The 25,313-nt window shown below is 37.0% G+C and overlaps 2 protein-coding genes across 2 annotated transcripts in view; both read left to right on the forward strand.

The window, feature by feature from the left end:
* The window catches only part of sip3 (septin interacting protein 3), a 35,442-nt gene extending 24,526 nt beyond the window's left edge, over window positions 1-10,916 (forward strand). The window contains exon 12 of the mRNA XM_071691353.1: window positions 1,333-10,916. Coding sequence (XP_071547454.1) covers window positions 1,333-1,516 — 184 coding nt within the window. The 3' untranslated portion in view covers window positions 1,517-10,916. The remainder of the gene's footprint in view (window positions 1-1,332) is intronic.
* Window positions 10,917-13,094: 2,178 nt separating this feature from the next.
* Window positions 13,095-23,440, forward strand: crn (pre-mRNA splicing factor crn). Its single transcript, XM_071691354.1, has 8 exons — window positions 13,095-13,360; window positions 14,625-14,875; window positions 15,096-15,183; window positions 15,367-15,486; window positions 16,053-16,634; window positions 16,885-17,097; window positions 18,621-18,890; window positions 21,662-23,440. The coding sequence occupies exons 1-8, from the start codon at window positions 13,322-13,324 to the stop codon at window positions 22,520-22,522; spliced, it is 2,424 nt and encodes an 807-aa protein (XP_071547455.1). The 5' UTR covers window positions 13,095-13,321; the 3' UTR covers window positions 22,523-23,440.
* Window positions 23,441-25,313: the final 1,873 nt, after the last annotated feature.

Consider the following 25,313-nt stretch of genomic DNA (forward strand, 5'->3'; position numbering starts at 1 on the left):
AGCAGATGAGCTGCAGCCTCATTTGCTTTCATCCACTCCAGCCATAATGTACAATGCTCTGAAACCAGAGCACACCATCTACAGCCAAGCCTTGCTGAATATTCCATGGTTTCATTGACAGCATGATGCCCTTAGTACACCACATCAGTCCAATTTATCCATCCTATACAGGCTTCGCACCATCTTAAATGTTCAGGACTCAAAACTTCAAAGTATTTTTCACTGCATTCTTCCTTTTGATGTAGTAAACTACGGAATGTTTGAAAAAGTGTCAAGGTGAAACACTAAAGGTAAATTAAGAAGATGGATTAAGGAATTTTCTGCTAACAGAAAATAAAGAAAGAATGCAAATGGAGCTGTCTCAAGATATTCTATCAGATGTACTATGGTGACTCATTCTGTGTGTTGGTTGTCATTTGTGGTCAGCAAACAGAACATAAACTTGGTAGTATGAAATTCTAATCTATTCTATTGTATGCCTGATGCCCATTCCCTATGGGAACTCTCATCGAGGGGGTGGCCATGGCTAAAGAGTCTACTTATCCCTGTCCATATATGAAGGAAATTATGGGTGTAAAATTCATAGCATCCTGCTTCATAATAGTATATTGAAGTCCTCAGCACCAGAAGGATTAACGGGTTTGGCTTATCAGTGATCACTTCTTACGTGGCCATTAGCAGTAGTCCACCTGCCTTGACAGAACTACAATACTAGTTTTATAGAAGCCTCAGCAAACACCACACTAAACTTGCCCTCTGCTAGTGGCCTGTTAAGTGTGAGGCACTAAAGGCTAAGAAGCAGCACTGGAGTTCTTTAGTTATGAAGACTGTTTTTGTGGCCACCCCTTTTAGGGAGTTCCAATTGGAACGGGCATGAGATATATATAGATAGATAGATAGAAACTACAATACTATCTAGGACATGACCTTCAAGCTTCTTGTGTGCAAATAGAGAAATCAGTCACTTTACAGAAAACAGATTTTGCTGAATTCATTTAACCTTCTCACATTTTAGTCACATATGTGACCCCCAATAAAATACACTGTGGGTTGTTGTCATTCCTTTGTCTATACCCCAATTACATGCTCCTAGATCAGAATTAACATTCAGTAGTGATGAGGGCCCTTAACTCATGTTCTTTATAGTCCCTTCTGTGTCATATTATCTGTTTACTGTTGTTCTTAAAGCCCAGTATTGCACATACTATCATTTGAAAATGGCTGGGTGTTATTGATATTCATCAGTTCAGTTTTTTGGTTAAATTTATACAAGAGATAAGTAAAACACACTAAATCCTACCATTTAATAGAGGTTTTGTATTAACTACTCAGACCTGAGGTGACATCATCTGAATCGATCAGCAACCAGAATAGCATTCAAGCAGAATCATCCTCCTGGTCAAGCAGCACTGCTGATGTACCTGACACATCCACCCCTGACCCTGATCCATCAGATCCAGAGGATCGACAGGAGATCAGAAGGCGACGACTAGAACACTTTTCACACAACTCATAGGATACCATATTGTTATTTTTCAATTATCCAATTGTTATTGAAGAAGATTGGACTGTGTAAATAAGCTAGAGACTGTCAACTTTCTAATCTTTGTAAAAGAAAATGGGTTTCTAATATTAGATAATGTTATTTTGGAAACTTGTATGTAATATCAATTTAATTATCATTTTATTGCGAGCATGGGGACTAAAATGTAGGATTTTGAGGGTCCTGCAGACAGGTTTATGAGATTTAGATTTTTGAAAGTCCTGTAGACAGGATTATTATTTATAGAATGCTGTTTTTTCTTATTCTTATGTCTACTGGTCAAGCACTACTGCTGTACAGTAGATAAAATGTCCACCCCTGATCCATCATACCAAGGATATTAGAAGGTGGTGACCAGAATTACTTCTTAAAGAAGTCATAGGATACTAATATTGTGATTTTTCAGTAATTCAGTTATTATTGAAGGCATTTGAACCATGTGAACAAGCTTAGGCTGTCAACTTGATATTCAAAATCTCTGTTAAGGGGAGTAGCTTTCTAAGTAATAAATTGTTTTAGAATATTTTATATGATGTCCATTAAATTCTAATTTTACTGCAGACATGGGTACTGAGATTATTTTCAACTAATTGGATTATAATTTATGAAATGTTTTTTCCTCTTCTTTTATGTTTGCTGAAAATATCCATAATCTCCTTTAATCACATGGTTACTGAATGCAGCAATTAATGGAAATAGTACATTTGGTTTAAGAAATTGTTTCCAGCTTGCATTTTAAGGGGGCATCTGCTAGCCAAGTAGCAAGAACTGCCAATTTTTTTCCCTGAGTTTGTTGATTTTTAGTTTTTAGTTGCCTAACTTGGATAGTAATTTGTAGCAGACTAAAACCATGGTAATCTTGTCTCATTGTATCAAAATAAGATGAAATTGTTACTGATGCAAAATTTACCTCACTTAGTGGTCATATTCACATATGAATTTAGAAGTAACTGTGACATCTCCTAATCTTTTGCAGTCTTGATATAACATGAAGGTTGATTATCATTTAGCTTCATTTAAAGGTATGAGTAAGAACATTTGATTATCAGAACAGGTCTGACAACATATCTGACTTTACAAAAAGTACTGTGGCATAGTTGAAATTTAGGTACTTACAATCATTTTCAACCACTCCTGGCAAAATAACTAAGTCCTTGACATTTAGAAGCTTGCCAACATAGTACCAGTCATAAAAACCCCCAAACCACTTTTGTCTTCAGTACCCAAACTCTGTGAAAAACTGATCGACAACAGAATGAAGCAAAATGTTCCACTCTGTTACACAAGATGGCTTTAGACCCTGTCATGCCAAAACCTTACTACAACCATACTTCACAGCAAATCATAGGTGATGTCGGCCAACTGCAGCATCCCCACATGCACATTATTAGTGGCATTAGACATTAACAAAACATTTGACACTGTTGCCATTAACCTACACAACTGATGAAAAGAGGTTGGCCAGTTTCATAGCTGGCTATTAAGCCAGAGTCTTCCATAAAGACCACCTTTAACCACCTTAGATTAAACTCTGCTGTGGGGTCCCTCAGGGAGCAGTTTTTCCTCCAATAGTCTTTAGTTTCTTCCTTTGTGACATCCCATTACTTCTTGCAGACCACAGTATGGAGGTCGTGTCATATGCAGATTATGTTACAGTTACATCACAGCACCCAGATAGTACAAAAGCAACAGCAGACATACTATTGGAAAAGTAGTTCAGCCAGAACAGAATATCTGCATATCCACTGAACTCTTCAGTCTCTGTTTTGACCTCATGCAGACACAAATCTAACCAGCACACCTCCATCACCTCAGATGGGCAGTTGCTTCCGCTCTAATAAACACCAACTGTTCTCTGCATCCCACATGACACACTCTTGACATTCACTGTCCTTACCACAAATATTGACACAAAAGCAACAGACAAACTAAATGCCTGCAAAATACCAACTGGCATCAAATTTGGATAAGAAAAACAATTCCCTAATATCCTGTACACACCATTCATGTGCTCCACACTAAGCTGCACCTCACCTATTGGCCATCTACCCTGTCAAAAACAAATATTTAGCTGCTAAGCACACAAAACGGGGCACTCAGAGCAATCATTGGCTGCTTAGCAACCATAAACACCTAACTTCCTCATAACAAAACAAAGATTCTTCCAATACAACCCCACTCCAGTACACTTGGCACTTGGCTCTTTACAGTAGCACAAGACCTTTCCCATCCAAATCACTCAATAACTAACAACCAGCTCCTTTGTAGAAATGGAAAGATTACCTCTGCTATAAACTTCAGCAACTTCTACCCACATATCCCCATGCCTTTCAATTACAACTCTAGACAAAACATATATATACTGAAATAACCCAACAAACACTAAACAGCCAAACCCATCTCCCCCCAACTCAGTTGTAAAGTCTCCCTTACCTGACATACTCCCATTGGAAACTGCAAGCCCCAGACAAATATGAATTAAACTTTCTCCTCAATGCTGTGAACATCATTACAATCACAGATTTGATATAAACAAACATTAGTATGATATATATTACGACCCTTCATTCCCTTGATGCAAGTACTACAGTGAAGACTGAGCATTTACAGCTGTGTTGCCCCACAGAGACACACATGAAGCATTATTACAAGTAATGACCTTTGGTCCCACCTGGTGGATGTAATGGGCTTCCTGAGCACTGTGGTGGCCCTATAGAAGATAGAATGGGTTCCTGTGGCAGGAAGGTAGGTAGAAGGTAGTGCAGATGATATTACCATAGTCTGTCTCAGATCTATAAAGTACTATCCCTTAGCTGAGGTGCAATATAATGTTCCTGAATTTCTTTGTATATTTACATTATTCTTTTAATCTATGTTCCTGACTCTATGGACTAATTATGTATCAACTCTGGTTTTTCTCCAAATCAGGTGATCTTTACAGCAGTAACTGCTTGACTTGGTTTTTGTAACACAATGGCATATTCTAAGCCAGTTCACTGGGTATTTGTGGCTGAAAGAAGTTTTTGTTCTATATGTTGTAAAGGGAAGAGTTAGTAAACCTTAAAGAAATTTAAGTGTTGTGGTCATTTGGCCAGATTTAATGTTTAGGTACTAGATAGTTCAAATATATTCATAGTTGGAGCATGTCTTGGTTGTTCCATGTTGGTCAGTAGGAAAAAAGATGCACCAGTTATCGTATTTGAAGAAAATTCAAGCTTGACCATAATTTTTGAAAGTTTAGAAAGTATATTATAAATCACATTTAAACAAAGATAAACTTACTAATGTTTAATGAATTTTGGAGAGAGGGATGCTAGAATATTTCAAATGTGGATAAGAAAAATTCAGTTGCTGAAAGCAGTTAAAAGTTTTATGAAAAGACAACCTGTGTTTAGTTCATTTAGTTTGAGTAAAGGTGCATCATGTTACCATGAGTGTCTTTTGTGCACTCTATTGCATCTTCGAGGGAGGTTATAGGAAACAATGAATTTATGAGAGTATGAATAAGGACTGTTGGAAAAAATAAGTATTATTATTATTATTATTATTTTGCTTTGTCGCTGCCGCCCTCGTTAGGGAGGTAGCGCAAGGAAACAGATGAAAGAATGGCCCAACCCACCCACATACACATGTATATACATACACGTCCACACACGCAAACATACATACCTATATATCTTAACGTATACATATATATACACACATAGACATATACATATATACACATGTACATAATTCATACTGTCTGCCCATATTCATTCGCATTGCCACCCCGCCACACATGAAATAACAACACCCTCCCCCCCGCATGTGCGTGAGGTAGCGCTAGGAAAAGACAACAAAGGCCACATTTGTTCACACTCAGTCTCTAGCTGTCATGTATAATGCACTGAAACCACAGCTCCCTTTCCACATCCAGGCCCCACAGAACTTTCCATGGTTTACCCCCAGACGCTTCACACGCCCTGGTTCAATCCATTGACCATACGTCGACCCCGGTATGCCACATCGTTCCAATTCACTCTATTCCTTGCACGCCTTTCACCCTCCTGCATGTTCAGGCTCTGATCACTCAAAATCTTTTTCACTCCATCTTTCCACCTCCAATTTGGTCTCCCACTTCTCCTCGTTCCCTCTACCTCTGACACATATATCCTCTTGGTCAATCTTTCCTCACTCATTCTCTCCATGTGACCAAACCATATCAAAACACCCTCTTCTGCTCTCTTAACCACACTCTTTTTAATACCACACTTCTCTCTTACCCTCGATCAAACCACCTCACACCACATATTGTCCTCAAACATCTCATTTCCAGCACATCTACCCTCCTCCACACACGTATTGGGTATTATACTGAATGCATATGATACCATGGTGAGCAGTTACAGAATAAGTTTTAACAGTTGTATGTGGGGAATTCATAAGAAAACAGTATTGAATTAGAATGCAAGTAAAAGCAAGTTGTATATGAGACAGGAGTTGGAGCATGAAATATAGTTAAATGATCTGAAAATAAGGTTACAGGAGTTTAATTTCTGATACTTTTGGTAAGGATGTTGGAATGTAAACTAAAATTTCAGAGAAAGGAATGAACAGGAAGCAGGTAGGGGAAGCTTTTAATCCTGTTTTACACACACACACACCCACATACAAGGGACCAGAGTTCCAAACACACAAGAAACTTGTTAATGTTTCCCATTGTATGAAATATCCTTGATTGACCTTGAGCCATGAAATAGTACCCTATGTCACCAGCAGTAATAATTCACCCTCAAAAATTTTCCAGCTTGCAGTTAACCTTCAGACACATAGGGGAAGGACTTTTATTGAAGTATAAGACTGGTAATTGCAATATTGATGGTACCCATGCATCTGGCGGCCACAAATATAACATGCATTTACATAATAATGAATAAGGTACGGAACTGATGGAAGGAAAGTAGTGATATACAGGGATAAAATGATGATCGTCATCATGAAGTTTCTGTTGGGCACTAAGTTGACAGTTGCATTGCAGAAACAGGCTCACAAATATTTGTACCCCTATGAAAGAGGATTACTGTTGCTAAGGAAGGTTTGTTTGTGTTCTTTTATGATATTTTTTTTTATTATATGTATTATAAGTTAATTTCTTGTTTTAACATTTAAAGTCAGTTATAAACCTTAGCAAAGGAGGGAGACAGGTTGGATGCAGTTTTAGTTTGACTGGAGAGAACCTGGAGGAGAAGGTTTTAGATACCTGGGAGTAGGCATTGCCGCAGATGGAACCATGGGAGCTAAATTAAGCCTTAGGCTGGGTGAAGGACTAAGGCCCTGGGTGCATTAAGGAGTTTATGGAAAAGTCACTGCCTATGAGGGCAAAGATGGGTATGGTTGGTGGTATAGCATTTCAAAAATGTTATACAAAAAGTGTTGTATAGGTACATTGTATTGCCCTAGATGACAAAGTATAGAAGTTGAGTGTGCTGGAAAGTAAATGGTTAAGGACAACATCTGGTGTGAGGAAAGATGACTGAATAAGAAATGATTGAATAAGGGAAAGGTGTGCTAGTGAGAAAGAGTGTATATGAGAGCTGAAGAGGTAGTGTTGAAATGGTTTGGACATATAGAGAGAATGACTATTAGGATATACACGTTGGAAGTGGAAAGAATGAAGAAATGAGGGAGCTGTGGAGGAGGTGGAAGGATAAAGTGAAAGATGCTTTGAGTGTCTAGGGACTTGAACATGCAGGAAGGTTTGAGGTGTGCATGAGATGGAGCAGTGTGGCATGGGGGGGTTCTTTCTTCAGCTGCCTCACTTACTTCCTACTTTTATTGCCTTGTCTTTACCATTTCCCCACATATGTTTACTTCTTCTGAGCTAACAACAAGGTCTCTTAAATTAAATTTTGTTTCATTATCATCCATATTTTCCTTTGATTTTTCTATCAGTATCATACAAGCTTTTTCTTTTCAGTAATCAGCCTTGTTTTGCACACCTTCACTTTACTCATTGTCTTCCTTGCATCTGTTACTTCTTTTTAATGTAGCATTTTGTATGCATTTTGAATTTCATTTAACCTTTTTCAAAGACATTCATTTACTTGGCCTTTATTCACAGCCACTATCTTCATTTCCAATTAGTTTCACTGCTCCCCATTTTTCAGTGTATTAAGCATCTCATATTGGATTTTTTTTTTTTTTTTTTCACCTATTGAATTTACTCTGGCTTTCTAGTAAAGTATGTAATGTCATTCATAAACATACATTGACATTCTAATACTTCATCATCCAGAAATTTACACTTACATTCCAATAAGACTATATTTGTCCTTATTCACAGGATTTACCAAAAATCCATATTTTCATTATTTGTTCCATCAGATGTAAGAATAAATGATGTACGTACATAATTGAAAATGGAGAAAATATAGAAAATCATAAATATTTATCGTGGCACTCTACATATTGAATTATATGTAATATTTTTTATTATAATGACACTGAAGACTATGATCATGGTGCTTAATGTGAGTACTTTTTTTTATTCCTGATGATGGGGAAATGTGAAAATAGATGACATACAACCCGAAATAGAGTATCTATATTACTGTTGTTAGTGTATGTAAATTTACGTATTATAAGACACATAAAAAAAAGCAATGAAAAATCAAAGTCACAAATTGAAATAGTAAATGTAGGAGCCAGTCATCCAGCGGCCACACCTTGTGTTCTCCAAGATCATTCCGCACAATGGCCACCCTAAGTGTCAACATCCTCATTCCATTATGCTGTTTCCCCTCCCAGGAATATATCGGGCAGCTTGTGCTAGTGCATTTCGCAGATGCATCTACATAAACCTTATTTTGTGTAACTTCCTTACTATTCTGCATTTTCATTCTGCTTTACATTGACATTTCATTTTTTTATGTTCTTTCATTTTACACTCTCTTGATTGTCATGTAAACTGTTAATCCTCCTCTTAATTTCATCATAGACTACGTTTTATACATTACCCATTGTATTCCTTCTTTTCACAAACAGATCTTCCATGGGCTGTTTTGTTCGTACTTATACCTTGTTTATTTATGAATAACCATCTGAAAGATTCATATATAAGAACTAAAAATCTATAAACTCAGATTCAAACAGAATTTTCCAGTGGGACAGACACACTGCATTTAATTTGATGCCTGTGAACCCCATATATCTTTCCAAGACTTTTTAAATCCCCTCAAAACTATCCCATCATAGATGTATCTAATTCCATCACTCAAAACAAACACTTGATACCACTGTTACATGTAGCCTGTCTTGGAAAATATCCAAATAACTAAGTTTGCCATATGAAACTGGGAGTTCTGTTTAGATGCCATTAACTCTTCAGAACACTTGTTTCAATTATGTAAAGGAATAATCTGTTCAAAGCAGTCCATCAAATCAGTTTTCCCAGTCAGACTTTAAAATTTGATCAACCTGCTGTATGTCAAGAGTTGTTTCACTTTTCCTCATCTGTAGATATTACTTTACTTTCCTTCACATATAGATACTACTTTAGTTTCAGCAGCCAAGACCTTGCTGCTTGTGTGCTCCCACCATGAGATAGACCACTTAATACTCTGCACAGTACTGCATGAAATAATTACTGTGTGGCCTTTGGCAACTCAAGGATGGGCCATTATGATATGTTTCTTCCCCAGTGTTGAAGAGCTTTTGAACTCTTTATTCCTTTACATCTTTCCTGACACTTATGATATGCTTCTTTTAAAAGGCACATTTTCTACCTCCTCCAAAACTTTTGAAATATTTTTCATTCATTTTTTCTCATTTTAAACCTTTTCATAATTAAAGGCACGCATGGATATGATCATTTGTCCATAACTGGATCCTCCACCACACACACACAAAAGGCGAATAACTTTCCTTTTCATTTTCCTCCCAAACCTCAAACCAGCCTACGGCTCACTTTTCCATATCTTATACAGCCATTAAGATCTTGCATCAGAGCTTTCCCCTTCAGTTGCTTAGATTTTACATTTGAAATCAATCATCTTGATACTTGTTGCAAAAACTTTATCCAGTCTCTTAAGTAACCACTAACACCCTTCATTTAGCCTGCTTTTATACCATTCACCAATTCCAAAACAAAAGTTTCAATTTCTCTCTCTCTAACCCTCTATCTCTTCATTAACCAACAAGCAAGACATGGTGAGTAGCAGAGTGATAGTTGAGAGAAACGAGTTATCCAACAATCAAGAAAAGTGGTGAGCACTAGGAGATGAAAAGAAACTTGTCTGGGGAAATGGAAAAATGGCTTGAAGGAAAATAATGCCTTTTTAAGAAGAATCTTGCCTATAGGATATTTCCCAATGTACTAATCAGTTAAGCTTTCTTTACATGAGCTCTTATTAACAAAGCACATATTACACTGGGGCTACATAAGTTGTGAATTTGAATACTGTTAGTTGGGTTTGATTTTTCCTAGATATTGATTATGTTGAAAATGCATAAGATGTGGATATGTCCTTGAAAACTTTGTAATTCTAAATCTAATACCTTGTTACTTGGCTTTCAGTCTGTGGCAAAAAATTATTGACATTTGTAAAAGTTCCTTCTTTGCTATGATATTTATGGGTATTTATGGATGCAGACCAATGTGTTTTAGTTTAACAGGAATTTATGTGAATATGTAATTTTTGTTGTGTGTTTGTCTCACAATTGCACATTCATATAGCAATCATCATGAAGATAATATAGTGGAAGCAACTCAACATATGTTTGTATGTAAAGGATGGATATGACAAGTCATTATGGACTAATTTCCTTTGATAGATCTAACACTGCCCTATAGAGCTGGCTGCATGTACTTGATGGAGAAGTCAGTGATTCATAGGTCAAAAATTTATAGAAATGGTATTTTTTTGGTGTGTTTGTTGCATGTGTGCGAGTGCGTGTGTGTGTGTGCTTTCAACACTCCCATCAGTATCACACATTATTTTTTTCTCACCATGTCTCATAAGTATCTGTAAAAACAGGAATGGTATTTTTTCTTTCAGTACATTTTATGTAAAATTTTAGATTATTTTGCACCTAGATTAACATTCATTGTTTAGTCATTATTTCTTTATGTAAAGTGAGTGAAATATAATAACTCCTTAATAGGAACATTTTTTTGGAGTGAATGAAGAAAAAACTACTTCATATGCTCATTAGAATGTTGAAAACTGTACCATATTATTAAGAGGATTCTATGTTCCTGGTATAATTGTACTATGGCTATTCAGTTGGGTAGACTGCAAATTGGTAAATGCCATTTTGGGCTATGTACTATTGCATTCTTTGCAAGGTCATTTGATACCTGCAGAGTGGGATACAGTGTTAAAAAGTGTTATCTCTGTTTTATTTAGCCTTTATGATTTATTATTAATAGAATAAGTAATGCACCTCAGAATCACATTGTAATGTTCTTTAGGTACAGATACGCTGTAAACAAAACTAAAAAAGCTTATTTCAGTAAATCATTTAATATCAAATAACGTGGATGAATGAAATTTTCAAGTACAATTTCCAATTTGCTTTTAGTAGCAGAAGATTAAGAGGACTGCAACAGTCCAATATCCCTAGCATAGTCTTTGTATGGTAGTCTTAGGTAATCTAAAATGATATACAAGGGATCGCGGAAAAATGACCACTCAGAGGTCAATGTTTTGTGATGGCAACATCCAAAAATTGGTGAACAAGTTTATGGAACAAAACTTGAGTTTTCACAATAGAAGCATTTGAAGAATATTTGTATTTCTGCTGAATATTTTCTATTAATAATGAAACATTTTTGTGTATTGTTAGGTTTTTCAGTTACAATGTCTTTTTATAATGATATCAACAGTTAAATAACATTAGATTCTTATATTCCAGCCACTGATACTTACTTTTCACAAGGAATACAAAACTTTTATTTTCTTATTGTGCCATAGAAGTAAGATCTTCCTAACTTGAAAATGTTGAAGTTGGCAATATGATACCCAAAATACATCAGCAAACTTCAATAGCACAAACTGAAATGGATAAACTTAAGAAGGCTTGACAAACGTTCATCCCAATTCCATCCCACCACCGTCTACCTCTCCACCAGCATTTTTCAGTAAGAATTATTAATGATCATCTGATTTACTAGTGAAAGGGCAAAAGTTGTTGTCATTGCAGTATATAGATGGCAAACAGTTTTGGGTATTGTCCATACATGAAAATTAGATATGTAAAATTTTTGGTGTGGAACATACCCTTATAACATTGGTTTAAATTATTCACTTGACGACATTACACTATAACAAATCAAGAATGTAAACCCCCTTATTCTGTGAGGATTCCCTGTACAGCTCAGCTTGGTGAAAAGCTAATTACATGTGCACCCCATCATGTCATCCTGCTCTGCTGCCAAGGCTTAGGAGAATAATGTCAGGTATAGGTAGTAAGATGTGTGGTATTTCGTAAATTTTTGTCTCAAACATATATGACGCCTACGGGGTTTTCATCAAAAAATATCTATCATTTTGAAAGAGTTCAGCTCCACCAACTGACAGTGATGTAAGCAAGAGTGCAAATCTGCTTTCCCCTCAAGAGGGGAGTTTAGCAGGGAAGGTGATGGCGTTGGAGACAGATGCATATTTAGGATTTGTTCATGGCAGGGGAGGGGGGGCAATAATGAATTTTAAGAGGGGAAGGCGAATTCTGAACTTTCAAGAAAGAAATGGGAAAATTGTGAAATTTGAAATGGAGGTAAGACAATGATTAAAAGTTCAAAATATAGAGGGTTGAAAGAACACTGTCGCGAAACAGCGATTCTTTATCGTTAATATTAGTCCAATTTTCATAAAATATGACAGTTGTACAGAAGTAAGTTAATTATGATAACGGTGACGAGTTATGAATGAAAATATTTTCATGATATTTGATAACCGCTGATACCAACCATCAAGAAGAATTTCGTCCATGAAACAAAATAATATGCTTTTACAGGAAGAAAAAAATTCATTATTATAAAAGTCAGAGTTTTAAAGGATGTGAAGGCAAACAGGATGTTTCATGAATCACTCGTGTACAAACCTTTTTTCTTACGTAGGGTAAAATGCTTTAAAAGATTAGTAAGATTATAATCATTATCAAGTTAACTATATAACTCAATGGGAGGATTGACACAGTCCCCTCTAATAAGGTACCAACCTTTTGGAGAAAAGATATTTTTTTATCTCAAGTCTGTGCTGTACATTGAACTCAAAACAGAAATAGAAAAATCACGCGTGCAGGATGACAGGAATTAATTCTATTCTTGATTTTTTCATCAAGGAAAGTTATTGCTTCGCAGTCACTTCGGCTTGCCTGTTGATTTTGTTTCATGCACTATGAAGAAATCACGCTATTATGATTTTGAAATGTGACTTTATAAATCAAAAATTGACAAACATTAGTGAAAATTGAAATATTGCCAGCTTCTCTATTATCTTACATTAAATAAATCTCTTTTGGGAGAACAACACACCATAATAGTTTGGTCCTGGAGTCTCTGGTGTTTACAAAGTGACCGGGTGTTGTTGCCACAGTGGTTGTGACTGATGTCCAAACGTTTAACTGTGTACAACACTGGGAGCAGAAAGGCTCCGCCCAAGTCATATATATGACACAGAGACAAGTGTCAGAACTGTCTTATTCTTCAGAGAAGTGTCTTTTTCAAGAACGGGCGAATATATTCGTGTGAAACGTTAAGATCTATTGCAAGTGTGGTGCATTAAAGAAGCAACCATGGCAAGCAAGCCCCAGAAAATGCCTAAAGTGGCAAAGGTGAGTTATATTTAAGTAGAATATTGTCTCTGGTTATTATTTTCTTTTTCCTCTCTATTTTATCTATTTTAGTCCAATTTATATGATGCTAGAAATAATTTTTTTTTACATCTAGTAAGTCATTAGTATAAAGGGCTTTGAAGAGCTGAGATTTACTAACAAAAGTATGTGAAACAAAGAAATCAACAGACATTATGAAAACCTCTTATAGCTAACTTTGCTTAGCATTTGGGGATTGGGGAGAAAGAATACTTCTCACGTATTCCCTGCGTGTTTTAGAAGGCGACTAAAAGGGGAGGGTGCGGTGGGCTGGAAATCCTCCCCTCTCGTTTTTAGTTTTCCTAAAGAAGGAACAGAGAAGGGGGCCAAATGAGTATATTCCCTCTAAGGCTCGATCCTCTGTTCTTAACACTACCTCGCTTACGCGGGAAATGGCGAATATGTATAAAAAGAAGACATGAAGGAAATGCATATTACTGGATTGTTTAAACTTACAAGAAGTGATATAGTGTTTGATGAGATATGGGTAAAACTGAGCTTAGAAATACATTATGCTATTTTAAAGGGCTATGAAACTTTTAAGTTGATAATTGTAAAAGTGTTTGTAACACCTGAAAATCAGTAGAATCTTCAAAAACCACAATTAACATTTTAGCAGCCAAAATGTACTTTTTTTGTTAAATACATACATACACATACATACATGGATGATCCACCTGGCTTAACTTCTCGTGCTTGAAGATTGCAATATTCTGAATCATTCTTCATGTTCGTCTGACATGGATGAACATGGTAGTTGACTGTTTTCATCATCTGAACCATACATAATTGCATTCGTTCACACTGCATAGTAACATGGGGCCTCAGGTAGGGAGAGCACATATTGTATTCCCACCAGTTATCATTGGGTAACTATACCTTGTTAATATTTCTGCATGTTAGAATTTAGGTTGACATCTGGTTTTATACATGTCTCTAATTGCTGAAGAAAGCATGGCATCCTTCAAATTTGGTCAGGAAAGTTAGGCCAACAACTTTTGCAGGGATTTTCCAGAGTAGGTGTTCAAAACTGATGTAGAAATCATCATAAAAGTATTGACACACATCTGCAGTATGTTCTTTTGAGCATATGGCACCATTATTAGACATGCATTATTTGCTATGGAGCTTATGGCACAAATATTTGATGTATGGATGTTTGAGTATGTTTTGGTCAAATTGGGGTTATTGTTTAGATTACTGAATTTTTATTACAATTTCCCAGGTGAAGGATAAGTCTCCTGCTGAGCTTCAGATAACAGCAGAACAACTTTTACGGGAAGCTAAAGAGAGAGAACTTGAAATTGTACCTCCACCTCCACGTCAGAAGATATCTGACCCAGAAGAACTTCAAGAATATCGTTTGAAGAAGAGGCGTGCATTTGAAGATAACATTCGGAAAAATAGAGGAAATATTTCTAACTGGATTAAGTATGCAAAATGGGAGGAAGAACAGCAAGAAATCCGTCGAGCCAGGTAGAGCCTTGTGTATTTGGTAGAAACTTTCTATTGAAAGCTATTTTGGTGTTGTTTAGGTAATTTCCCTCAAGGTAGTTGTTTGCTCTGTTCCCCCTGTTATAAGGTATTGCAGTATTTACATGATAATGAATGAAGCATATATATTTGATTTTTTTAAAATGAAGGATATAAATTTAATCTATTCAAAATGTTCATATAGTCTTCCTTTTTCTAACAGATCTGTTTATGAGAGAGCACTAGATGTTGACCATCGAAACATTACATTATGGCTAAAGTATGCTGAGATGGAAATGCGGATGCGACAAGTTAGTCCTTTCATACTTTGGCTCAGTTGTTGTTTGTGTAATTTTTTATGGAAAACACAAAAATATGCTATATTTCAAGCTATATATATATATATATATATATATAGTGATACTGTTTATATAGTTGGTTGAAAATGATGATCATTGCACTGAATTAGGGTGAAACTAGATATCATATTTCAGGTCAATCATGCACGAAATGTGTGGGATAAAGCTGTCACTATTTTGCCTCGAGCAAACCAATTCTGGTACAAGTACACCTACATGGAGGAGATGCTCAAGAACACAGCTGGTTGTAGACAGGTGAGACAAGCTGTTATAGTGTTGCATAGCTCTTGGTAGTTTTTAGTTTTATCCAAGTATTTATCATAATAGTAAATAATCTGTAAAAAAAAAAAAGTGACATTTTAATAACTCTGAGGATGAATTGTCATTTACCTGTAAAAAATAATTTAGTTGGTGCTTTCTTGTTTGCAGTACCTGATGATTTGTCAGCTAATATGGGACCAGATTATTAGAATGAAGACTGGTGGTAGGAGGGTTGAACAAAAAATAAACGAAAGGGGAGAAGAGAGATGAGGTAGTAATGGGAATATGCATGAGATCTGATGAGAATGAGCTGAAATGCTTTGACATATGGAGAGGATGAGTGTCAGCCATCACTAAGATGTACAAAAGCATAACTTAGGGCTGGAAATCTGAGTGCATTTCTTTACCAGCAATTTTTTTTATGTTTAGGGAATTTCCATTCAGATGTGTTTGTTGAGGTCTTGGTAGCCTTACCTCATGTCATTCTTGTCTCTTGATATCAAAAGCAATTGTAACATGCCAAAGGTTATACCATAATTCATTGTCATATGTTCTTACAGGTCTTTGAGCGATGGATGGAATGGGAGCCAGATGAGCAGGCTTGGCTTACTTACATCAAATTTGAGTTGCGATACAAGGAACTTGATAGAGCAAGGGCAATTTATGAGCGTTTTGTATATGTCCATCCAGAGCCAAAATATTGGATTAAGTATGCACATTTTGAAGAGAACCATGGCTACATTCAAAGTGCACGACGTGTTTATGAACGTGCTATTCAATTCTTTGGAGATGATCATCTTGATGAAAGTTTATTTATTGCATTTTCAAAATTTGAAGAAGGTCAGAAAGAACATGATCGTGCAAGAGTTATTTACAGATATGCCCTTGATCATATGCCCAAAGAAAAATGTTTGACCCTATATAATGAGTATACACGACATGAAAAGAAATATGGAGATAAGTCTTCAATTGATGATGTTATTACTAGTAAGAGAAAATTTCAGTATGAAGAAGCTGTGAAAGCAAACCCTCACGATTATGACACTTGGTTTGATTATGTTCGGATGTTGGAGGCAGATGGCAATGTTGATCTCATTAGAGAGACATATGAGAGAGCCATAGCTTGTGTTCCACCCTTAAAGGTTAGTGTAGTTAGTATTATCGTACCTTCAAATTAGCTGAACGTAGTAGTGATAGTTACTGCCTTTTGCTGAATAAGCCTATTCATGATCTTCAATTTGGAATATTTAGATTTATACAAGTATAGGGATATATGGAGATAGAATAATCTTTGCAGTATATAGATATAAAAAAGTCATAATTGGTGATTCTCATTAGGAAAAGCAGCTCATTTGTATGTATATAATTGTTATCACTGATGATTTTCATTAGGAGAAACGGCACTGGCGACGATATATCTACCTTTGGATCTATTATGCATTGTTTGAGGAGCTCACTACTAAGGACATTGAGAGGGCACGTCAGGTGTACCAGATGTGTCTTCGCCTCATTCCACATAAGATTTTCACATTTGCTGAGATATGGCTTTTATATGGTAAATTTGAGATTCGTCAAAAGGACCTCGCAGCAGCAAGAAAGGCAATGGTAAGTCTTAATCTATTTGAAAAATTACTCTTAACATGATTTTTATTATTTGCCAATGCAATGCCTAATACATTTTGTATTATATGCCTTTACCTAATATGCCTATCTGTCTTTCAGTTTTACATGTGTCCTCATGATTTTTTGTTTTTCTTTCAAAACCTAACATATAACACTTCCCAGTTTCCTTTTTGTTTGGGATATATGTGAACTGTTAAGCTGTTACCACATGATGTCTAGAAGGTTAGATTAGACTTTAGTTATACCTAGTAGTTACTCAAAAAAAAAGAGATCATTTCATGACAAGGCTAAAATGTGTCAGTTCAAATTTGAGATGGACAGATGTAAGGAGAATACTGATTAGGACATGGAATATCCAAGAGGAATGACTAGGGATTAGTTGCAGTGCAAGCATTTTTAGCTTAGAGAATGGTATGAATGGAGTTGTTGATCTCATTTGATGAATTAGCTTAGTGTGTAAAATGAAAAAAATTGAAATTCTTTTATGAGTGAGGATTAATTTGAGCTCCACAGAAAGTTGTAGACCCAACTCTTTGAAGGTGGAAAGGTAATTGGAAGAGAGAGGTAAAAGAATGATGAGAATTTCAATGCTTTACTGCACAAGGAAGGAAGGATGTGACTTATTGAGAGAAAGTCTTGATATGAATAATTTATTGCAGTAAATAAGCTTCAGGAATCTGTAGGTGAGATGGACTTACTCAGGAGTTAACATCATCCTTAATCTGTTGCCTGAGTCCCACACTAGGAGAACAGTAAAGGAGACAATCAGTCTTTGGGCAGATATTAACTAATATTAAAATATAATTCAGATATATTGAAAAGAAAATATTTAGCAAGTTGCTCACTTCTGCATGAGGCCAAAACTAGAATATACTTCTCAAGTCTAGTCACTGTACCTAAAGAAGCACAAAAAGCTTCAAGTGAAAGAAAAGGTCCAGAGGATGGCAACAAAGATGGTACCAGAATTAAGACAGCTTAGTTAGAGGGAAAGGCAAGAGGCCTTAAGTTTGCTAACCATAAAAGAGAGAAGACTGAGGGGTAACCTGTTCACAAACCTCTAAGTCTTTTAATCAGATTGATAACATAGACTATGAACAGTTCTTTGAAAGACATAGGGATGAAACAGGTGACATAACATGAAATAAACTAGAACTTGTCAAAAAAAGTTGTAAAAAAAGCACTTTTATACTATAAGAGTGATGGATGAATGAAATAAACTGGGTGAGGACACAGTGACTGCAGACAGCATACAGAAATTTCTGGCACAAAACTTGTGAGAGAGGACATGAAAAACACTGTGTTAGTGTAGGAGTGGTGGATGGATATAAGAAACTTAGCTGTGAAACTGGAAATGCCAGGAGTATATAGATGTTCAAAAAGTTACTTATGCTAAAGAATGATCAAGATATGGGGTGCTATGAGAGTGGAGTCCCCTTTCTACTGTACGAATAGGTAATTACACACACCTCTCAGTAGATGGAATAATACAATCTCTGTCTTTCCAGGGACAAGCTATAGGAATGTGTCCAAAGCACAAGCTTTTTCGTGGATACATTGACCTTGAAATTAAATTGCGAGAGTTTGACCGATGCCGTAAACTGTATGAAAAGTGGGCTGAATTTGATCCCGAAAATTGTAAAATGTGGATCCAGTTTGCAACTTTGGAAGCCATGTTGAATGATGCTGATCGGGCAAGAGGTATTTATGAACTGTCGATTGCACAACCACGTCTTGATATGCCAGAATATATGTGGAAGTCCTACATAGATTTTGAGGTGAGCATTTATGTTAATAACAGTTATTGTTTTAGTATTTTCACACACATACTTGCATACACACCCATCGAGCAGCAAAGCATGCATTTCTCGGAGATATTCGAGTTCTGATAATGGGGGATTTCACTTATAAAGAAATAGACTAGGGGACTCTGATAGTGACAGGGTGTCTTGGAGACACAAGATTTTGGAATGTATAAAGGAAGATTTCCTTTACCAGCATTTCAGTAAACTTACTAGGATGAGAGGGACCAATACACTAGATCTACTAGATTATATCTTTGTACATGCTCACATGGATATTGAGAATATCATACATGATACAACAGTTGGAAAAAGTGACCATGTAATGCTTTAATTTGATCATAGGGTAAATGAGAAGTTTCAAGACCAAAGATAAGATATAATCATGGAAACTAAACGAAACTCAACAATTTATATGTAAAATACATTGGGAAAAGTTCATTAGCCACAAACCATGGCATTGAACCATTTTTTTTTTTTTTTTTTTTTTTTTTTATACTTTGTCGCTGTCTCCCGCGTTTGCGAGGTAGCGCAAGGAAACAGACGAAAGAAATGGCCCAACCCCCCCCCCCCATACACATGTACATACACACGTCCACACACGCAAATATACATACCTACACAGCTTTCCATGGTTTACCCCAGACGCTTCACATGCCCTGATTCAATCCACTGACAGCACGTCAACCCCTGTATACCACATGACTCCAATTCACTCTATTTCTTGCCCTCCTTTCACCCTCCTGCATGTTCAGGCCCCGATCACACAAAATCTTTTTCACTCCATCTTTCCACCTCCAATTTGGTCTCCCTCTTCTCCTCGTTCCCTCCACCTCCGACACATATATCCTCTTGGTCAATCTCTCCTCACTCATTCTCTCCATGTGCCCAAACCATTTCAAAACACCCTCTTCTGCTCTCTCAACCACGCTCTTTTTATTTCCACACATCTCTCTTACCCTTACGTTACTTACTCGATCAAACCACCTCACACCACACATTGTCCTCAAACATCTCATTTCCAGCACATCCATCCTCCTGCGCACATCTCTATCCATAGCCCACGCCTCGCAACCATACAACATTGTTGTAACCACTATTCCCTCAAACATACCCATTTTTGCTTTCCGAGATAATGTTCTCGACTTCCACACATTTTTCAAGGCTCCCAAAATTTTCGCCCCCTCCCCCACCCTATGATCCACTTCCGCTTCCATGGTTCCATCCGCTGACAGATCCACTCCCAGATATCTAAAACACTTCACTTCCTCCAGTTTTTCTCCATTCAAACTCACCTCCCAATTGACTTGACCCTCACCCCTACTGTACCTAATAACCTTGCTCTTATTCACATTTACTCTCAACTTTCTTCTTCCACACACTTTACCAAACTCAGTCACCAGCTTCTGCAGTTTCTCACATGAATCAGCCACCAGCGCTGTATCATCAGCGAACAACAACTGACTCACTTCCCAAGCTCTCTCATCCCCAACAGACCATATATATATATATATATATATATATATATATTATATTTTTTTTTTTTTTTTTTTTTTATACCTCGTCGCTGTCTCCCGCGTTTGCGAGGTAGCGCAAGGAAACAGACGAAAGAAATGGCCCAACCCCCCCCCATACACATGTACATACACACGTCCACACACGCAAATATACATACCTACACAGCTTTCCATGGTTTACCCCGGACGCTTCACATGCCTTGATTCAATCCACTGACAGCACGTCAACCCCTGTATACCACATCGCTCCAATTCACTCTATTCCTTGCCCTCCTTTCACCCTCCTGCATGTTCAGGCCCCGATCACACAAAATCCTTTTCACTCCATCTTTCCACCTCCAATTTGGTCTCCCTCTTCTCCTCGTTCCCTCCACCTCCGACACATATATCCTCTTGGTCAATCTTTCCTCACTCATTCTCTCCATGTGCCCAAACCATTTCAAAACACCCTCTTCTGCTCTCTCAACCACGCTCTTTTTATTTCCACACATCTCTCTTACCCTTACGTTACTCACTCGATCAAACCACCTCACACCACACATTGTCCTCAAACATCTCATTTCCAGCACATCCATCCTCCTGCGCACAACTCTATTCATAGCCCACGCCTCGCAACCATACAACATTGTTGGAACCACTATTCCTTCAAACATACCCATTTTTGCTTTCCGGGATAATGTTCTTGACTTCCACACATTTTTCAAGGCTCCCAGAATTTTCGCCCCCTCCCCCACCCTATGATCCACTTCCGCTTCCATGGTTCCATCCGCTGCCAGATCCACTCCCAGATATCTAAAACACTTATATATATATATATATATATATATATATATATATATATATATATATATATATATATATATATATATTTATCCCTGGGGATAGGGGAGAAAGAATACTTCCCACGTATTCCCTGCGTGTCGTAGAAGGCGACTAAAAGGGGAGGGAGTGGGGGGCTGGAAATCCTCCCCTCTCACTTTTTTTTTTAATTTTCCAAAAGAGGGAACAGAGAAGGGGCCCAGGTGAGGATATTCCCTCAAGGGCCCAGTCCTCTGTTCTCAACGCTACCTCGCTAATGCGGGAAATGGCGAATAGTATGAAAGAAAAGAAGATATATATATATCATTTTTTAAACTAGGCTGGTATTACTACATGTGCTTACTGTGTCAAAGTTACAAACTTAAATGATAAGGGTCTGATCATCTAATGTTGAAAATTTTCGTTTTGCAGGTAGAGCAGGAAGAATGGGACCGTGTTCGAAGCCTATATGAACGGCTCCTTGAACGTACTCATCATGTTAAGGTTTGGATTAGCTTTGCTAAGTGTGAACATTCCATGACCACTGAAGATAATATTGTTCATGCTCGAGGAGTGTTCCAAAGAGCTAATCGTGCTCTTCGCTTATGCCAAGAAAAAGAGCAACGGTTGATGCTCCTTGAAGCTTGGAGAGATTTTGAGGATGAATTTGGTGATGCTGAAAATGAAGATAAAGTAAAGAAATTGATGCCCAGGAAAGTTACACGCCGTCGGCAGGTTACTACAGATGATGGGTCTCAAACCCGGTGGGAAGAGTACATTGATTATATCTTTCCAGATGATGAAGCAGCCAAACCTTCTCTCCTTTTGCTGGCAAAGGCTAAAGAATGGGCCAAGAAGCAAAAAGAACATACAGAAAATTTGGAAGAGATTACTCCTGAAGCAGAGAATCCATGTTTTGAGGAAACAGCAGAGATTAATCCTGACTTGGATCGTGATGATAGTGATGTTGAGATTGGATCATCCAGTGAATCATCCAGTGAACATGATGAAGAAGAAGAGATGATTAAGAATGGAAGAAAAGAGAAAAAGAGAAGAAAACCTTCATTTGAAAGCAGTGATAATGATAAGATAGCATCTAAAAAAAAGGAATCAAAAAAGAGTTCATATTCTACTTCCACTGATGAAGAGATAGAAAAAACAAAAATGAGAGAAGACAATAGAAAAAGTCATATTTTTAGGGAAGAGAGAAGATCAAGAACAAAGAAAGAAAACAGTAGATCCTCTGAAAGCTCTTCAGACTCTTCCAGTGAAAGTAATGATAATGAGAAATAAATGGCTGTGAAAATGACAGAGAAAGAGAGCTTCTTTGATTATATTGATTAAAGACAAGATAGGTGATGGAGAACATGAATTGATGAGGAAACGTGGAGACTTTCAATGTATGACACTAATAAGAGAAGGAGCTTGATGCTGTTCAATGGTTAAAGTGGGAACAGTTACAGCAGTAAAATTTAATAAATATTCGCATGCTCAGCTTGTACAAAAAGGCCCTCAAGATTCAATGTGGGCAAGAAAATAATTTGCAAGTTTGCTTATATATATATATTTATATATGTATGATTTTACATACAGTTTACACACTCAGGAATTATAGTTGAGATGGTACTCTACCAACTCTACAAGTGTATCTCTATTAGGACAGAACAGAAATTTTTAAGGGTAGCATGCACACTAAATATAAAGATAGGGTTGTAGCTGATATGCATTTTCTTGGCCCTTCAGCATCCAGCAGTGGACAGATCTACATTATATATTCCCTGGAAACAGCCAGGTTTATTCAGAGCTTGTGCATTATCATCATAGAATGTTTATTTTACCTTCATGGAGTGGAATGTGTTTTGGTCATTACTCTGACCATGGCTCAGTCTAAGGATTTAGAAATCCCAGGCCATTTTTCAAACCTATTGGTCACAGTGTCCAAGCATAAGTGCCATTCAGAGTGTAAACTGTTAAATGTAGATAATTGTGTACAAAAAGACAGATTTGTATGAAATACAGAGAATATTTTTAAATGTAAAACTTGAAAGGATTTACTTGTAGACATTGACTAACAAGGGAAGTATGTGTAAACTTAGAGATGTATGCAAGTAATGTATGTTTATGCAGAATTTTTACAATGTGAATAATGTACATATTTTTATATGTTATGAATTGCATAAGTTAATCATAAAATGCTCTACATGTGAATAATGTCTTCCTATCGCAAAATTCCTTTATATATACCTAACCATCTCTCTGCCATAATGAAGTGTCAGGAACAAAAAAAAAAAAAAAAAAAAAAACTGCCTCATATGCACACATCCATTCTCCTGTTGTTGCATATAATATACTGAAACCCATGTCTACCATCCACAGAAGCATTAATGTAGGAAAAGCAGAGGGTCATTCCTCCATTGACAGATCTTTAATACACATAATCAACAAGCCGCTGGTACAGCTGATTATAAGACAGTTCTGCATACATTTATGAGATCCAATGTGATAACATTGTAACCAGATTACTACTGTTGTTAGTTACTTTGTAAACAAGTTGCATCACTCTAAGGTGACCATTGTAGAACCATTTCAGACCACCTTATTACAGAAGAAACCATGTATGATCAGTTGGCATCTTTTTGAATGCCAAGATGGAGGCACTGTGGTTGAAGGTATGAAAAGATAGTGGTACGTGATTGTTCTTTTTTTTTTAAACAAATTTGGCAACAGTATAGTGGGGAGAATTGCCATGATTGCTGCAAATGCCAGGCTATGAGTTCCAAGCAGGGACCATTGACTAATGAATCTGTTTGCCAAGGTCTAGCTTTGTCTTCAAGTTAGTTGGTTCAGCAGCTGTGCAGAAAGCAATTGGTTGGTTTTACTCCTCCATGGTTATACAGCTGGTTCCCTTAAGCTCCATTCAAGGGCACAGTCCTCATTGGGGCCAGATTTTGAATAGAGAAGGAAGGAAAAGAAGACCTAAAGACACAAAATTAAAAAACTGGTTGTTATGTCCTTTATGTGTTATATTGTGAATGTTCCTCATGAAACCCCCTTTTGTTTTACATTACATGTTCCCTTCAAGTGCTACCCTTAAAGTTTTAGGAGCTTGCTATGTAAAACAAACCACTTCTGTATCTTAGATCATGTTCCCAATTTCACAGCCTCAGTATTATTCTTTTAATCATACAAGTCAACTCTGCCTGAGTATATGCCTGTGGCAAATTGTTAAACTGCTTACAGAACTACATGAGAAAGACAGACGACAGGAGGCCTGATTGGCCCAGGCCATGACTGTGTTGTCTGAAAAAAATATTTACAGCTTAATCTCCAATACTATCTACAAAGTTCCTCACCATCCTTATCCTAACTCAAAAAATACAAACGCATATAAAAAAAAGGAGTACCATGAAACCTTGCACGTATTAATTCCTTCTCTCCTTATCGTACATTGAACACCAGAAACAACAAATACACAAATAGCCAATAATTACAAAACATATCATACTGCACGAAGGAGAAGGCATTCGAAAGGGCTTCCAACCTTGATCCCTGCACCGACCCCACATCTCTTTTAAACTGCAGGAGTAAATACAGGCGTTTTATGCAGCTTTCCCTTGCGTTGCTAGACAGTACTAGCTAGTAACCATAATTCACGGCCTTTCATGGCAACAATTCACACCTCATCATGAATAATCCATATGCAGTGCTCTGAAGTCCTTATAAACTGTCCAATTACCTCATCTCATCAGTCAATCAGTTAGGTTCTCTTACGGTTGTGTGACCTTAAAGATGCCTCGTCTCTTCTTTTTCTGCAATAGCACCATGTGACTTCGTCAAAGACTTTTTTTTCTCCTGTTGTAGCACCACTAGACCACATCATCACTATGTCGCTCTTGCATCAGCTCCATGAAACCTCATCAACACCACCTTCCCCCTGGATTAGCACCATCAAACCACTTCAGTGCCATCTTCCTGCTGCATTAGTGCCATGACGCTTCATCAACGCCATCTTCCTCCTGCATAAGCATTATGGGTCCTCATCAGTCGCCATCTTCCTCCTGAATCGGCATCATGTGACATAAAT

The sequence above is a fragment of the Panulirus ornatus genome, chromosome 50 (genome assembly GCF_036320965.1).
Source record: "Panulirus ornatus isolate Po-2019 chromosome 50, ASM3632096v1, whole genome shotgun sequence".
NCBI classification, from domain to species: Eukaryota; Metazoa; Arthropoda; class Malacostraca; order Decapoda; family Palinuridae; genus Panulirus; species Panulirus ornatus.

Excerpts from the sequence above, each read along its gene's own strand:
- crn (XM_071691354.1), top strand. The coding sequence starts at position 13,322 with ATGGCAAGCAAGCCCCAGAAAATGCCTAAAGTGGCAAAG. Across the intron at positions 13,361-14,624 it reads AAATGCCTAAAGTGGCAAAG|GTGAAGGATAAGTCTCCTGC; the intron begins GTGAGTTATATT and ends ACAATTTCCCAG. Across the intron at positions 17,098-18,620 it reads CAGCAGCAAGAAAGGCAATG|GGACAAGCTATAGGAATGTG; the intron begins GTAAGTCTTAAT and ends CTGTCTTTCCAG.